Source organism: Leguminivora glycinivorella, chromosome 6 (genome assembly GCF_023078275.1).
Source record: "Leguminivora glycinivorella isolate SPB_JAAS2020 chromosome 6, LegGlyc_1.1, whole genome shotgun sequence".
NCBI lineage: Eukaryota > Metazoa > Arthropoda > Insecta > Lepidoptera > Tortricidae > Leguminivora > Leguminivora glycinivorella.
This window is the reverse complement of record NC_062976.1, coordinates 19,123,710-19,139,581: the sequence shown is the minus strand read 5'-3', so window position 1 is coordinate 19,139,581 and position 15,872 is coordinate 19,123,710. Positions and strand designations below refer to the sequence as shown.

At 41.4% G+C, this 15,872-nt stretch overlaps 3 protein-coding genes across 3 annotated transcripts in view; 2 read left to right on the top strand and 1 right to left on the bottom strand.

Annotated features, from left to right (window-relative positions):
• LOC125226866 (leucine-rich repeat and immunoglobulin-like domain-containing nogo receptor-interacting protein 3) overlaps positions 1–5,511 on the top strand; it is a 54,866-nt gene extending 49,355 nt beyond the window's left edge. The window contains exons 4-5 of the mRNA XM_048131018.1: positions 3,647–4,181; positions 4,300–5,511. Coding sequence (XP_047986975.1) covers positions 3,647–4,181; positions 4,300–4,562 — 798 coding nt within the window. The 3' untranslated portion in view covers positions 4,563–5,511. The remainder of the gene's footprint in view (positions 1–3,646; positions 4,182–4,299) is intronic.
• The window catches only part of LOC125226867 (rab3 GTPase-activating protein catalytic subunit), a 60,822-nt gene extending 52,473 nt beyond the window's left edge, over positions 1–8,349 (bottom strand). Inside the window, exons 1-2 of the mRNA XM_048131019.1 lie at positions 6,947–8,349; positions 6,535–6,722 (exon numbers count right to left, since the gene is read on the bottom strand). Of these exons, the coding sequence (XP_047986976.1) occupies positions 6,535–6,722; positions 6,947–8,188 (1,430 nt within the window). The 5' untranslated portion in view covers positions 8,189–8,349. The remainder of the gene's footprint in view (positions 1–6,534; positions 6,723–6,946) is intronic.
• Positions 8,350–8,537: 188 nt separating this feature from the next.
• Positions 8,538–15,576, top strand: LOC125227389 (CBY1-interacting BAR domain-containing protein 1-A). Its single transcript, XM_048131697.1, has 7 exons — positions 8,538–8,701; positions 8,784–8,943; positions 9,343–9,492; positions 10,644–10,868; positions 12,809–12,925; positions 13,943–14,047; positions 14,342–15,576. Exons 1-7 carry the CDS (start codon positions 8,565–8,567, stop codon positions 14,393–14,395), a joined length of 948 nt encoding a protein of 315 aa, XP_047987654.1. The 5' UTR covers positions 8,538–8,564; the 3' UTR covers positions 14,396–15,576.
• Positions 15,577–15,872: the final 296 nt, after the last annotated feature.

Here is a 15,872-nt window from a genome sequence, read left to right as displayed (position 1 = left end):
ACTTAAATGGAGGAAGATGATCTGCTGCGCCGACCCCAAATAATGGGAAAAGGGCAAGGGAATGATGATGATGAGGCGTAAATACTGGTGTACCTTTAAAAAATATACTAAGAACATTACATGTGCCTATAACATTTGAAGAGTTCCCTCGATTTCTCCAAGATCCCATCATCAGACCCCGACTTGGTGCCAATGGGACCATCTCTGAGTTATACCCGTTCGATCAAAAAAAAATATTTGAAAATCGCTCCACAATCCTCGGAGATATCGAGTAACATACATACAAAAAAAAAAAAAAAACATTCAATCGAATTGAGAACCTCCTCCTTTTTTGAAGTCGGTTAAAAAGGCAAGCAAACAACGATCTTCTTACAGCACATTGAATGTAATAGTTATTACGGATGCAGGATACTCGCCGATGCCTACTTACTAATCCCTTCGCACTGAGCCACCTGCATTTTACACTGCCTAGATATCGATTACCCACCGATTAGTCCGACCCCAATCCCTATTCTTATCCTCGTCCCTATCTCTATCCTTGTCCCCGTCCCCGTCCCGTCCCTGTCCCTCCCTATCCCTATCCCGTCCCCGTCCCCGTCCCCTATTCCTATCCTATCCCTATCCCTATCCCTATCCCTATCCCTATCCCTATCCCTATCCCTATCCCTATCCCTATCCCTATCCCTATCCCTATCCCTATCCCTATCCCTATCCCTATCCCTATCCCTATCCCTATCCCTATCCCTATCCCTATCCCTATCCCTATCCCTATCCCTATCCCTATCCCTATCCCCTATCCCTATCCCCTATCCCTATCCCTATCCCTATCCCCCCTATCCCTATCCCCTATCCCTATCCCTATCCCCTATCCCCCTATCCCTATCCCCCTATCCCCCTATCCCCTATCCCTATCCCTATCCCTATCCCTATCCCCCTATCCCTATCCCTATCCCTATCCCTATCCCTATCCCTATCCCTATCCCTATCCCTATCCCTATCCCTATCCCTATCCCTATCCCTATCCCTATCCCTATCCCTATCCCTATCCCTATCCCAATCCCAATCCCAATCCCAATCCCAATCCCAATCCCAATCCCAATCCCAATCCCAATCCCAATCCCAATCCCAATCCCAATCCCAATCCCAATCCCAATCCCAATCCCAATCCCAATCCCAATCCCAATCCCAATCCCAATCCCAATCCCAATCCCAATCCCAATCCCAATCCCTATCCCTATCCCTATCCCTATCCCCCTATCCCCCTATCCCTATCCCTATCCCTATCCCTATCCCTATCCCTATCCCTATCCCTATCCCTATCCCTATCCCTATCCCTATCCCTATCCCTATCCCTATCCCTATCCCTATCCCTATCCCTATCCCCTATCCCTATCCCTATCCCTATCCCATCCCCTATCCCCTATCCCTATCCCTATCCCCTATCCCCATCCCTATCCCCATCCCTATCCCTATCCCTATCCCCTATCCCCCTATCCCTATCCCTATCCCTATCCCTATCCTATCCCTATCCCTATCCCTATCCCTATCCCTATCCCTATCCCTATCCCCTATCCCTATCCCTATCCCTATCCCTATCCCTATCCCTATCCCTATCCCTATCCCTATCCCCCTATCCCTATCCCTATCCCTATCCCTATCCCTATCCCTATCCCTATCCCTATCCCTATCCCTATCCCTATCCCTATCCCTATCCCTATCCCTATCCCTATCCCTATCCCTATCCCTATCCCTATCCCTATCCCTCCCTATCCCTAATCCCTATCCCTATCCCTAACCCTAACCCTAACCCTAACCCTAACCCTAACCCTAACCCTAACCCTAACCCTAACCCTAACCCTATCCCGTTCCTGTCCCTGTACCTGTCCCTGTCCCTGTCCCTGTCAAATTATCATGCTAGGAGGTGAACTTTGAAAAATCCTTTCTTAGTGGTCCTCTAAGGAACTTCCGTGTCAATTTGAAATCTCTTGAACCAGAAGTAAAGATAAAAACTAAACCTATACTTATGGCTATTTTGGATTATGTTATATTTTATTTAAGTAAGTACCATATTTTATTTTATTCTATAACTTATTAACAAAATTAACATAAAAAGTACATATTAGTAGTTAACTTAAGACAAATAAAATACAATTAAATTAAAAACTAATCTAAATTAAACTAAGTCAACTTAATAATTATAAAGATATATACATAATATACATATATGCAACTAATGGCTATTTTGGATATTTTAACCCCATTGCACAACAACAGGGGAGAAAATTTCTTTTCCACCTCATTAGATTTTAAAATCGTTGTACCTATTTATCGTGTTCAGCGACCCGATAAACCATAAAAACGATACCCATATTGTGTTTTTGACTTTACCCCCTTTTCACCCCTTTAGGGGTAAAATTTTCAAAAAACCTGAAAAATGTATTTAGTCATATGTCTTTAGGAATCCTCCTATGAAGTTTCGAATAAAATAGTCAAACTAATCTTGTTTCCCCATACAAACTTTGAACCCCCATTTCACCCTTTTAAGAGGAGAATTTTGAAAAATCCTTTCTTAGTGCTTCTCTACGCCATATAAGGAACCTATGTTTCGGCTGTGTGTTGATATATTATGTCAGTTAGTCAGGCAGTCAGTTTCTTCTTTTATATATTTTTTGATATTTAAACCCCATTGCACTACAACAGGGGAGAAGGTATTTCACTTCCGCTTCGTTAGATTTTAAAAACGTTGTATTTATCGTGATCAGCGACCCAATAAACCGTAAAAACGATACCCATATTAGTTTTTGGACTTTATCACCCCCTTTTCACCCTTTCAGGGGTTAGATTTCAAAAAACCTGAAACACGTCTTTAGTCATATGTTTTTAGGATCCCTCTTGTGAAGTTTCGAATAAAACAGTGAAACTAACATTGTTTCCCCATACAAACTTTGAACCCCCATTTAACCCCCTTAGGAGACGAATTTTGAAAAATCCTTTCTTAGTGCTCCTCTACACTATATAAGGAACCTACGTGCCAAATTCGACATCTCTAGGACCAGCGGTTTCGGCTGTGCGTTGATATGTCAGTCAGTCAGTCAATATCTTCTTTTATTTATATATTTTTTTGATATTTAAACCCCATTGCACCACAACAGGGGAGAAGGTATTTCACTTCCGCCTCGTTAGATTTTAAAAACGTTGTATTTATCGTGATCAGCGACCCGATAAACTATAAAAACGATACCCATATTGATTTTTTTACTTTATCACCCCCTTTTCACCCTTTTAGGGGTTAAATTTTCAAAAAACCTGAAACACGTATTCAGTCATATGTCGTAAGGAATCTTCCTGTGAAGTTTCGAATAAAATAGTCAAACTAATCTTGTTTCCCCATACAAACTTTGAACCCCCATTTGACCCCCTTAGGAGGTGAATTTTGGGAAATCCTTTCTTAGTGCTCCTCTACACTATATAAGAAACCTACGTGCCAAATTTGAAATCTCTAGGACCAGCGGTTTCGGCTGTGCGTTGATATGTCAGTCAGTCAGTCAGTCAGTCAGTCAGTCAGTCAGTCAGCTTCTTCTTTTATATATTTAGATTAAACAGGTATATGTAACTAATATTAATATGTATCTCTGTTTGTTTTCAGGAATGTATAGTGGTATGCGTGATCTCGCTAGAAGAAGTGCACGTGAGCCCCGAGACGGTGCCGTACTCGCAGTGCCGCGAGGTGCGCACCGTGTCGGCCGCCGCCTCCAACATGGACAAGATCACGATCGCCGCCAGCGCCGCCATCTGCGGCACCATCGTGGTGGCCGTGCTCGTGTTCGCGGCCGCCTCGCGCCGCCGCGCGCGCACCGTGCACCGCCTGCACTCCGACAAGCTGCCCGGCGCCGGCGCCTGCTGCGGCGCGCTCGGCACGCCCAGCCCCGGCGGCCCGCTCTCCTCGCTCGCCACGCTCGGCGCCTTCGGCAAGCAGCGTGAGTGGGATCAAGTGTCGGCTTACAGCGCACGTTCGATCCCGCGAGCACGAACCTATACCGAACCGGCTCCCCCCGATCCCCTGCCCGGCCGGCCCGGCCGCGCCCGCTCCCTCGCCGACGGCCAGTCGCAGCACAGCTACGCGCCCTCCGCGCGCTACGGCGTGCCCGGCTACCCGGGCAGCCTCCTCGGATCGAGGACCGGTAAGTCACGCTTGATCCCGCCTCCATCCTAAACGCTTCCTTTTCTTCTCACTATCGCTATCGTAGATAAGTTATATATATCGTAGTTCCGCGTCCTATATCACATTTCTCCTTTCAGATCTCCGTCAGTCGCGGCAGTCCCTGGGGGCGGCGTCGGAGCGAGCGTCGCGGCTGTCGCTGAGCGGCGCGGCGGGCGGAGCGACGGGTGGCACGGGCAACTCGCGGCGGCGGCCGCGCTCGCGCTCGCGGCCCGCCAGCAGGTACAGCGTGGGCTCGCTCGGCATGGGCTACTGCGACACGTCCGACAACTGGACCGACCACGACATGGACATCTACATGGCCCGGAACCCGACGACGCGGGGCGGCCTGGTGCCGTTATAGCGCGCGCGCGCTCGGGCGGGCGCGGGGAGCCCACGCGCGCGCTGCTCGCCGTCGCCCGGGCGCGGCGCGCGCTGCACCTCGTGGTCCACTCGTGAGCGCGCTCGCGGGGCGCCCGGCCCGCAGGCGAGAGCCCGCCCCGTCCGCCGAGACGCAGAGGCCGGCGAGAGCCCGCCGTGGGACAGCCTCGAGAAGAAGGCCCGTTCCAAAAACAAAAAGTGAGCCGAGGGGAACCCTCGTAGTGGAGATGGTTACCACTACCCGGATCGCTCGCGTGGAAAACTTACGTAGACATGTTAAGGTACGGTGAGCGGCGGATGTCGCTCCTCTGGTAGATTACTTGGAGGGATCGGCGCTGAACGTTTTCGTCGAAAGAGAAAGAGGCTCGGGTAAATATTTATCGGCTTCATATTCTACGTAGCTTCTGCTGCTGCTGCACACCGCACACCGAGACATAAAATAGATATTCCCTCCAGCCCTCCACCCGAAATAACGAAACGATTATTATGGAAGGAGAAATCGAGCAACTCATCCGTTCCATTTGATTAATTAAGAACTAGTCAGATCAGAGATCTATTTCCGTCCAACGAAATTTTTAAGACTTAGATCGTATTTGACTAATTACCTAAGTATTTTATACGGTGGAAAGCAATATTAGGTAATGCAATATTTAATATCCGCTATTATGATTCTTGTAAAGTTTTGTCAATTATACATTGTACTTAACGTAACATTAGGTAAATTAAAGTAGGTAAGTAATATAATATAGGTACGGTAATTATTTATAAGCTGTAAATATTAGATAAGTAAGAAAGTGCATAATATAATCCAGTTCACTTTTCCGATAACCAAATACAAGAGAAGCATAATCCAAATGGTGCTAAATATTATTACAATTTGTACATACACTTTTTATTCATAGTTAAATCAATATTGTTAATAAATTTAAATATTTTGACTATTAAACTGTTATACCACAAACTTCTTGCTTTTCATTATTTTTTACACCTGTTAGTACACAGAATAGTACATTACGATACAAGTGCGTAAAAAAGGAAGTTCGAAACGAGTGGCGATAAATTAAAACGCGACCGAAGGGAGTGTTTTAAATCGACTCGAGTTACGAATCTCCTTTTCGCACGTGTGTCGTACAACGTTTTTCAGTACAGATGGCCCTCAGAAGTTTCGACCTGACAAATAATGAACCACTTCTCGCACTAGTGCGTAAAAAAACACCATCTGTACTGGTATTTTCAGTACAGATGGTGTGTGGTGTGTGGGTCATCTGTACTGAAAAACGTCGTACGATACACGTGCGAAAAGGTAATTCGTAACTCGTGTCGATTTAAAACACTCCCTTCGGTCGTGTTTTAATTTATCGCCGCTCGTTTCGAACTTCCTTTTTTACGCACTTGTATCGTAATGTACTATTTTTTAACTCCAATTATTGGGATAACTACAAAATATCAGACCCCAAAATTGTTGTCTTTATTCAACCTGATATAATGACAACTTACATGTGCAGATGTTGTGCGAAAATATTTGCCTTCATATTGTTACGGGAACGTACGAATGTGTCATGCTATTTCAGTCAGTCTCAGTACACGTTGTACTGACATTGACTGAACTAGCATGGCAAATACGAACGTTTTTTTTTTTTTTTTTTTTGTTTTTAAATTAATGTTTGTTTGTGTTAGCTGATATTTAGTTGTAAGATTTGCTAGGTTAATTTGTAAGATTTGATTTATGTTTAGAATAAGTTTTATTATTGACATATATTGCTAATTGATAAATACATACTTATTGATATCCATTGTAATTAAATAAATAAAAATAGATTGAATACGAACGTTTCCGGAAAAATATGAAGGAAACTCTTTTCGAACTACATCTGTATTCTTCTGTTATTCGTCAACTACCTAACATAAACAAGTTATGTTATGTCTAATCACCTTTAAAATAAAGTGTGACTCACCCCGGCACCAGAATGCGTCGCTCCCAGCGGTACTGCAGCTCCTGCGTGAACTCGTACCACAGGTGCGCGAGGTAGGGCAGGCCCCCGGCGTCCAGCAGGCGAGCCGCCGCCACCGACAGCCGCCACACCAGACCGTTGCGGGGCGAGGTCTTTAAATACCCCAGTAGCTTGGATTCACTACCCTCACCCTGAAAAGAGAATGAATTCTTTTTTAATGTTTTAAGTAAATTTTTAACACTTATCTTGGGTGTTTATTCTATGCTACTAGCTGTCATTTATTCAGGGACTACGTTATAATACATGAACATTGCAGGCATTAAAATATAGACGCCAGTTTAAAATTAAATCGGAATTTATTATAATTCTACACATAAAACATGCTCTTGTGCAATAATTATGTTTATTTACCCACCTTAATCTCTATTTCTAATTTCTCCGGGTAGTTAAATGTGTCATCCTCCACTGCATCAGGGAAAATGTAATACAGCAGAGACATAAGCAAGTCATCTGCTATAGGCCCTTTGAACTCATGTATATTGGTGCCCTGGCCGATCGCTGCTTTCACGAGCTTTGATATTGTGATGGGAGCCTCCGTGATCTTGTGCAGAGGGTTCACCAGCCCCAGACTCCGACTGAGGCCCAGAGTATCCATTAGTAGATTATTTTTATCTAACAAGTTCATCATCTTACCAATAGTTTCAGACAATTGACATGTTAAATTGTCCCTCAATTTCAAAGTAATTGTCCAAGTAGGGGCCATTATGGGGTCTATGTCAGAAAATGTAGAACAATCAACAATAGAGCTCTCTAAAAACTTTGGCCAGATAGCATTTAACAGCGCACTGTAGATAGGATTTTTCTCTGAACCAAAAGGCAGTTCTATCAACTTCTTAACATCAAAACCGTCAATAGATAGGAACTCATTTGATTGTGTGGTGCGCGTCCAGGCAAATGCATCCACATCCTTCAATTCATAAGAAAATTTAGCTGACACTATAACAGCACCGAGGGCAACTGGCGAAGCAATCTTTGATTTAAACAGACTAACAAGGCCACTGAGGTGGGAACACTGATTGGAGATGCGCTTCAAGTGTATTGTATCAAAACTAGTCTTATGCTCACTGTCTTCATAAAAACCCAAATAGCAGTGCTGCCAATGCTCTCTAACTTTAATGAAAAAAGGTACCCCACAATCTACATTAGCAAAGGCAATGTTTGCTGAACTCATTACTAACTTTATAATGCCGCCATCAACAAGGGGCTCACTTGGACACAGCATCACGTAACGTTTAAGTCCGAACCATGTAGACACCGGGAAAGGACCGCCGCCGTCCGCTTCGTCGATGAAGTTGGCAGTTGATGCCCAAATACCATTTTGTAGATCTTCTAACAAAGACTTGCTATCATGGTCATCACTTTTGCTTTGAGTAGAATCTAGCGTATGATATGAAAGTTTGAAATTCAGGCCATGGAACTTAATATCTTCACATTTACTGACCCATTTTGTACTACATTCTGAATGAAGGAATATTTTTGATTTGGACAGAGACCACTCGTTTAAGATCTCTTCTATTCGTGCAATAAACACTTCCCACTCAGAAGCAGTGGTAAAATCTTGATGGTAAATTTCAAATTCATCAATTTCTTCATTCATATTGCTATAAGGCAAAGATTATGCTATATTTTCACAAAAACAGCTGTTTGTTTATCGAAAACAATGAAATTAGGCAAATCGACTAATCTCCATTACATACTGTCAATGTCAATTTTGACATTTGTCTCCTGAGTATGTTCAAGGTACTGTTATTCAACCAATATTGGCATCATTTATTGCGTTGGTAGTCCTGTTTTTAGCTCCATGTTGAGTAAAATAAATCATGAATGACATGAATCTCCTACCCTATTCCACTAAGAATCTGTTTAATCTATGGCGCCATATTTAAAAAATGGTTTCTATAGTAACATTGTATGTAAACATTGTATATACATATGCAAAAATAAAGTAAAATAATTGTTATAATACTTATATAATGTTTCGAGGTGATAATTCTCACTCTTTAAGCTATGAACAACAGGCAAAATTTATTCAAGACCGAATCACTAACGTAGAAAAAAACTTTGGGGAATTATGCGTTGCATTTGGTGATTATGCCAGAAGAACCGCAAGGTACGCTTTCTGTTTACTTTCATTCTTTGTTTTCCTAAAATTTTACTTCACAGCTTTTTGAACAATTGCTTTCTATCCTTAGATTACGAGATCAAGGAGACGAGCTTGCTAAGGTTCTCAAAGATTACGCTAACAATGAAATAGTCAATAAGTCATTAAGTGCTGGTCTAGAAAACCTATCAATAACGCTGACCGCCATAGAAGAATATAGGAATTGCGAAGTTCAACGTTTAGAAGCCAAGGTATGTCTACAATCCATCCATAGTAATGAAAAACAGGGAAGATGAAGAAACTTTATGACATGACACAGTAAATCTTTGGCAAAGTTATCGATACCTAAATATAATTCGGGTCGGGTTGAGTGTAATTAACGTAGTATAAGTTAGTGACCCATGCCTGTGAAGCCTGTGGACCATGTTCGAATTTTGGTTAAGGACATCTGTGTCTGCACAGATTTCTGTTCCGGAAAAAGTATGTTTTAAGTGAGTATCACATAATTGTTTTTTATTTAAGGTATTTTTCTATGTGAACTTAGGGTTCCACTCTTGCTAAGGTCTCATAGATGTATTGCAGTAAAATGGGCTATATCTGTCCAATTCTCACCTACTCAAGTGTTAAATTAACGGCATATTTAATGTCAGGTCATTGGAGAGCTGTGTCAGTACGAGGCGATATGCAAGCACGCGAGAGAGGAGGTGAAACACACCATGAACGTGAGAGAGAAAGAACTGGCCAGGAAGAAGGTTCTGGACAAAACCAGGGAGCGGCAGCCCTTTAACAGGCAGCAAGTGGTACGATACCCACCAAGTTTTTCTTGCACAGTGTTCCTACCATACATATTTTTTATTAGATACCTGATATGTTTGCCTAATACTGCTGCTCCTTGTAGTATTTGACGACCGGTCTGGCCTGGCGCGTAGTGACCCTGCCTGCTAAGCCGCGGTCCCGGGTTCGAATCCCGGTAAGGGCATTTATTTGTGTGATGAGCACAGATATTTGTTCCTGAGTCATGGATTTTTTCTATGTATGTAAGTATGTATTTATCTATATAAGTAAGTATATCGTCGCCTAGCACCCGTAGTACAAGCTTGCTTAGTTTGGGGTTGGGTTGATCTGTGTAAGATGTCCCCCAATATTTATTTATTAATTATTTATTTTAACTTATAAGAGTACTTTTATATCGATAAGAGTTTTGAATGATTCACGCTTATTTTCTTTTTTTATTTAGACTTATATTACCGGGGTATCTCGAGGACACATGTGAGGTAATCACGGTCTATATCCCGGTCCCGAAATTGTATGGGAATTCGTGCACTCGATCTGATTTCATAAGATTATGATTTTTTAAGATTATGAAATTTAAGACTGTCTGTTGCCGGCCTAAGTCTACTTCTTTTATATCGTTGCTTCCTTGATGGTGGTACGACCCTAAATTCCTAACTAAATAAAGGAGAAACCGTAATCGGAAGTAACACAGTTTGTTTGTTGGCATAATATTATTTCTCTTGAATATAAGTAAAAGTTTTTTACTTAGACGACTTTGTCTTGATATGTATTAGGCAAAATCCTTCCCTTCCATAACCAACCTTCGTGACCTTCGTCACGCGGCGCATATATGGTACTTACTTAACATGCTCGAGTCTCACGCAATGAATAAATCTTAACAAAATTGCCATAATAATAAGTTAGGTAATGCTACAAAATGTTTAAAGAATAAATTGTTCAATAAGATAGCAGATTAATTCTACCTACTACTTAATATTGGTCTGATTATTTTTTTCGTAACTTTTACCTACTTCAGTACATAATATAGGTAGGTACCTAATACTTCTAGGTACCTACCTATATTATAACCTATAATCCGGCCTTTGCTGAGCAAGATCCCGCCAGTCAAAAGATACCAAAAATACCTTATTCTTATAAATAAAACAAATTGACGTAGACATACGCGGAATCGGAGCTCCTAAAAGCGTCAGCGGAGATGTCGCGCACAGCCAAGGGACTCAGCGAGCAGACGGAGTTCTTCGAGCGCCGCAAGCTGCAGCAGCTAAAAGCGCTGCTGAGCGACTTCATGCTCATCGAGCTCAACTTCCACGCCAAGGCGCTGGAGCTGCTGACCGTGGCGCACCAGCAGGTCGCCGACATCAACGACAAGGCGGACCTCGATGTAAGTACAGAGAGGGAGATAACAGGCAGAACGCAACACACTACTTACATTAAACCTACTCGTAGGTACCCTCACTCACGGCAACGCCTTCGGTAATATCCTACCCATAAGATAAGTCCCACGTTTGTGACCTCTACCCAGCGCCGGCCCGTGCACTCGATCAGGGTAGAGCGAGTTTGAGTTTCGGCGCCCTTGGGAAGAAGTCTTACGATGCATAGATAAAAATACCGCGAGCGTAGCGAGCGAAATTTTTATCATAGTAATGCCGTAGTTTGATGATTAACGCAATACAGAATTTATGGATTTCATCATACGGAATACGAAAGGGACAAGTGTTGAACTTTCTCAGTCGCAGACTTGAAATGAAAACGCGAGCGCAGCGAGCGCGGAATTTTCCATAAGTAACTAAAAGTAGACTGATATAAATAGTAAGCGCGAGCGTAGCGAGCGCGATTTTTTTTTCCTGTTAACTCAATTCTCAACCCGCTAGCGGAGAAGCAGCGAGCGTACAAGCTTTGATCAACTGCAGAACTGCGGTCTTTGGCATATTTTGGGTTATTTTGACTTCACAGGGCGCCTATTTTCCCGACCTTTAGGCCTTATATTTCGCCATCACTATTATTTTTATAATATATACTAAGAATTAGAAGACATTAACTGCGAATTCGATCGCCACCGTCCCACCCATTTCGGTATTTTGCCACTACCTATAAATGCCCTTCGGGATCTTAGTCCTTTGAAGTTCGCTCATCATCTCCTGTAACTCACAAAATTGCGCCTCTCTGAGACGTTTTGCGCCTTTGGCTTTATGAGGAACTCCGCTTTGGACTATCAAATGAACTCCGCTTTAGACTCATATTTTTTGCATTTGGATAACGACGTTACTTTGTCGTTGGACCGCACAACAATGTGGTTCGACAAGGGCTAGAATCCTCCTTTTACGGCGCCCTAGCAACAGCGCTCTTGAGCGCCAATGAATGTTGGTATATGTTGGCAATGTGGTACAACTTTCCACTTAATCTGAATAACAAATCTAGATTTTCAATAGCTGGATTAATTCCCGACTCCTCTCGCCATTTTGTGATATGTGCGCGCCCACGCCATGTATAATTTTTTTGTACTTATGGATTTTTCCACATTCTCGATTTTGGCGCCCCTTTACCACGTGGCGCCTAGAGCGGCCGCTCCACTCGCTCTACCCTTAATCCGGCCCTGCCTCTACCGTAACGCTTTTCATACCTTACTTCAGTAACTTATGAGATAACTCATAAGAGTCATAAGTTACTGAAGTAAGTGTAATGATAGATGAGTATATATGGCATATGAGTAGCAATATGTACATATTTAGTTAGTTTACGGTAGCAATTTAAGGATCATTTTACATTGGACATCCTTATCGTAGCGTATATTCAAACAAATTCATTTGAACGTAAATTGCTATGATATCAATTTCCTTATGCTGCTGTCATGGTAATGTTTTACTTTATCGTTACAACAAAATGCAAAAAAACAGCAGTAGCTGTATCAGACGGTCTGCAAAAAAATTCACTAGGTCGCTGTTGGAACTATGTATGCGCACAGAGAACTCTTCTAAGCTCTCTAAACTACACAACTAAATAAAATAGGATAGCTAATTTAAAATAAAAGTTTTTAATTATGAATTCTTGTTTCTCGTAAAGATTCTAACAGGTCTGTCAGAAGACTTGGAACCGACGGTAAATATTTGCTGAATGTTTTTTCTTGCTACTCCATTATTATCTATAGTTTAATTTTATGATCTCAAGACAATACGTCCCAAATTAAATGCACAAGATTTAATACTGCTATATGTAATATTTTACAAAAACCAAATGTAATCTTTAATTATTCGCAGTCTGAATATTTGGCTTTCTTCTACGCAAGAATTGAGTAGAACATAAGACTGCTTTGTCAATTTGTAGAACTTCAGAAGAAAACTCCGGTCTCCGGAGAAGCAAGTAAGCACCGGAGTGTCGGCGCGATCTTCGTCGCTCGCGTCTCTGCTGCAGCCCTCGCCTGCTCGGGACGACGACCCCGCGGTAAGGAAATAACAGAATCAACCCTCATAGCACACCTCTTTGAAGTTATTTGTAGAACTATAGAAGAAAACTGCGGTCTCCGGAGAAGCAAGTACCTAAGCACCGGAGTGTCGGCGCGATCTTCGTCACTCGCGTCTACTCTGCAGCCCTCGCCTACTACTCAGTACTTCTACTAGGGCTGCTAGTGCTAGGGACGATGTATCCGCGGTAAGGAAATAACAGAATCAACTCTGAAAATGTATCTTTTTTGTTCCAAAATTTAAATTTTTGTGTGCAAGCTCGATCACCAGCAACCCTGTAGATAATATTCCCTACTATTATAGGTATTATTTACTTTCAAACGTAAGAACTACTTACTAAACTTGATGTCAATAATGTATATTTTGATATACCTAAGTACCTAGATGTTAAACTTATCTAGAGGCCAATAAGGTAACTAGCTACATTATATTATATGTACCTATTTATTTACTTAAATGTCGAATGCGGTCGGCCCTTCAATACCTACACACAATCATAATATTTACAATCAAAGATGATGAAGGTATTCGCCGCATTCAATCCCAAGACATTTCGCCACATTGTTCAGTCCAACAAAGCGTTGTCCGTTACGTTAAAGGTAGGTATCCAAAGTTTAGGGCGCCGCCGGACCCTCGACATGACACGGTATGACAGCGTCTGTAAACTTTTCTAAAACAAGGAAACACTCACTTGCCATTGTCTCCCCGGGATATCCCTCCGGGACATCGCGGCGTCCAATTTGTGGATAAAATAGAGGTTCCCTCTAAACTCCCAATCCACCGACACAAAAAAAAACTTTGCTTTTTTTCCCAAGGCCGAATTAACCGAACCAATCTTGTTTACAACCGAAGTCACATATTTTATTTAGTTCTAAGATACATGCGCTTTAAATTTGCCGCTTTATTCTAGTAACGGAAATGGCTTTTGACAGACTACAGAGTCGGGTTGTTATCCGTCTGTACAGTACCTACCGAATTTCGACTGTTTGTATTTCAGAATTTGCGGAGACTACGTACTCCGGAGAAGCACGGGGCATCCACACTACCCCGGTCGTCTTCCCTGGCAGCTCTCATGAGCTCTAAGCACGAAGAGGAAACTACGGTTAGTGCGGTACTTTTATGTCCGACTGTCAGTTGCAAAAATTACCTGCTACTATAATATTACAGCTACACGCTTGAAAATAACTGATGATGATGATGATGAACTCTTCTAACGTTGAAATAGAGAAGTAGCCAGAATAACAGAAATCTGTATTCACCTAGAATATATTAATCTCGAGTTTTGATAGCCACTATGCGCAGTCGCAGGTCAATTTAAATTGGATAATATAAATCATCAATTCATCATTTCCTATACTTCTTTCGCATGAATACATACTATGCTTGATTGTTCTAGGATTCTGAGGAATCTGAAGAAGGGAGCTCGTCGGAAGAAACCGAGTCGCGTTAGTTTGTCTAAGTCCAAGAAATATCTACCTACCTACTTACTTTTAACTATGAAAACTTCTTATCATATATGTATACCTACATTTAAACAACAGATATTTTATACATAGGTAGGTATAGCAATAGGATATTGTCGTCAAGTATAGCCGTAGTAAATAATATAATATCCTAATTAAGAAAGTAATAAACATTTTTATGTTAGGTTTTTTTTTCTTTTATGACCTCTATGCCCTAGTATCCGAAATCAATTAAATTTAGCACACTTTCTTACACATTGTTAGCTTATTCAAATGAAGGCACATCACAGGTAGTGCGTAACTATGTACCAGCGTTATCTTCACAAGCATAATCTAATATCAGTAAAATTGTATTGCTACTGAGTTTTTTTTTTTATTATTATAAATGGGCTTACTCTTGACCACAGACTAGCCAAAGGCAAAGACGTGGCCTACGTGAGTTCAACAAAGTTACGAAAAGTCTTCTAAACATTTGGCTGTTCAAGCAACAAAGTAGGTATTAAAGCATTCCAACTATTCCAAGCTTTAAAAAAATGCCTTGTGATAAAAATAAAAGTCAGTTATTTTTCTCTTAACAAAATCTAACTAACCAGTTCCACTCAAAAGCACACATTTCAGTTGCGTTATCAAAATTTATCCGTTTTTACGAGATGACGTTTTAGTAGCATAGTTACCTACTACTTAGGTACCTACCTACTATAGGTAATACTAATATGTTCTAAAGCAACTAAAGAACGGAATGTGTTAACACTTGTTCAATGATACATATTATAAAGTCGAAATGTGTACAATTTTACAACTGAATAAATATCAAAATTGCATAAAATATTGTCATTACTATTTTAATCTATTCTGCTTGGACAGTAAGTTCGAAATTTAACTTGATTGTTCTGAAACATCACAATACTTAACTAGCTTTGGCCAGACACCTTTGTACCTAGTCTGGCTATGCCTCAGTTATTTAGTGGATATAACAAGTTATGATAGAATTAAAATTTTGTTATCAGTCAGAATGCTTATCCTATACATGTTATATAGTTTTGCCTTGTTCCTATAATTCTTTGCATGTCCAACAGACATAGGTACCATGTTGTATTGATTCGAGTCATCTTGTGCCACTCAGTACCTAGCACTGTGATAATCAATATGCACCCTCCAAAGTTCCTACCTAAATCTTATACTATTAAACGAGCAATTCTTGTATATTTATTTATTTATTTATCTATTTATTTATTTATACCGACGATCTCGGAAACCGCTCTAACGATTTCGCTGAAATTTGTTATGTGGGGGTTTTAGTGGGTGAAAAATCGATCTAACATATCCTTAGGTCCCGGAAAACGCGAATTTTCGAGTTTTCACGCGTTTTTCTTCGCGCGCCATCTCGTGTGGAGTAGTTGTACTGTTGAGACAGAAGTCTTTCGGTCGATGTAAGTATTATTTACTTCAAAGACTAGATGGCGA

What these genes read in the sequence shown, in the direction of transcription:
- LOC125227389 (XM_048131697.1), top strand. Translation starts at nt 8,565, where the DNA reads ATGTTTCGAGGTGATAATTCTCACTCTTTAAGCTATGAACAACAGGCA. An exon ending in TATGCCAGAAGAACCGCAAG is followed by an intron (nt 8,702 to 8,783) that starts GTACGCTTTCTG and finishes TTCTATCCTTAG; the next exon opens with ATTACGAGATCAAGGAGACG. An exon ending in ACGACAAGGCGGACCTCGAT is followed by an intron (nt 10,869 to 12,808) that starts GTAAGTACAGAG and finishes GTCAATTTGTAG; the next exon opens with AACTTCAGAAGAAAACTCCG.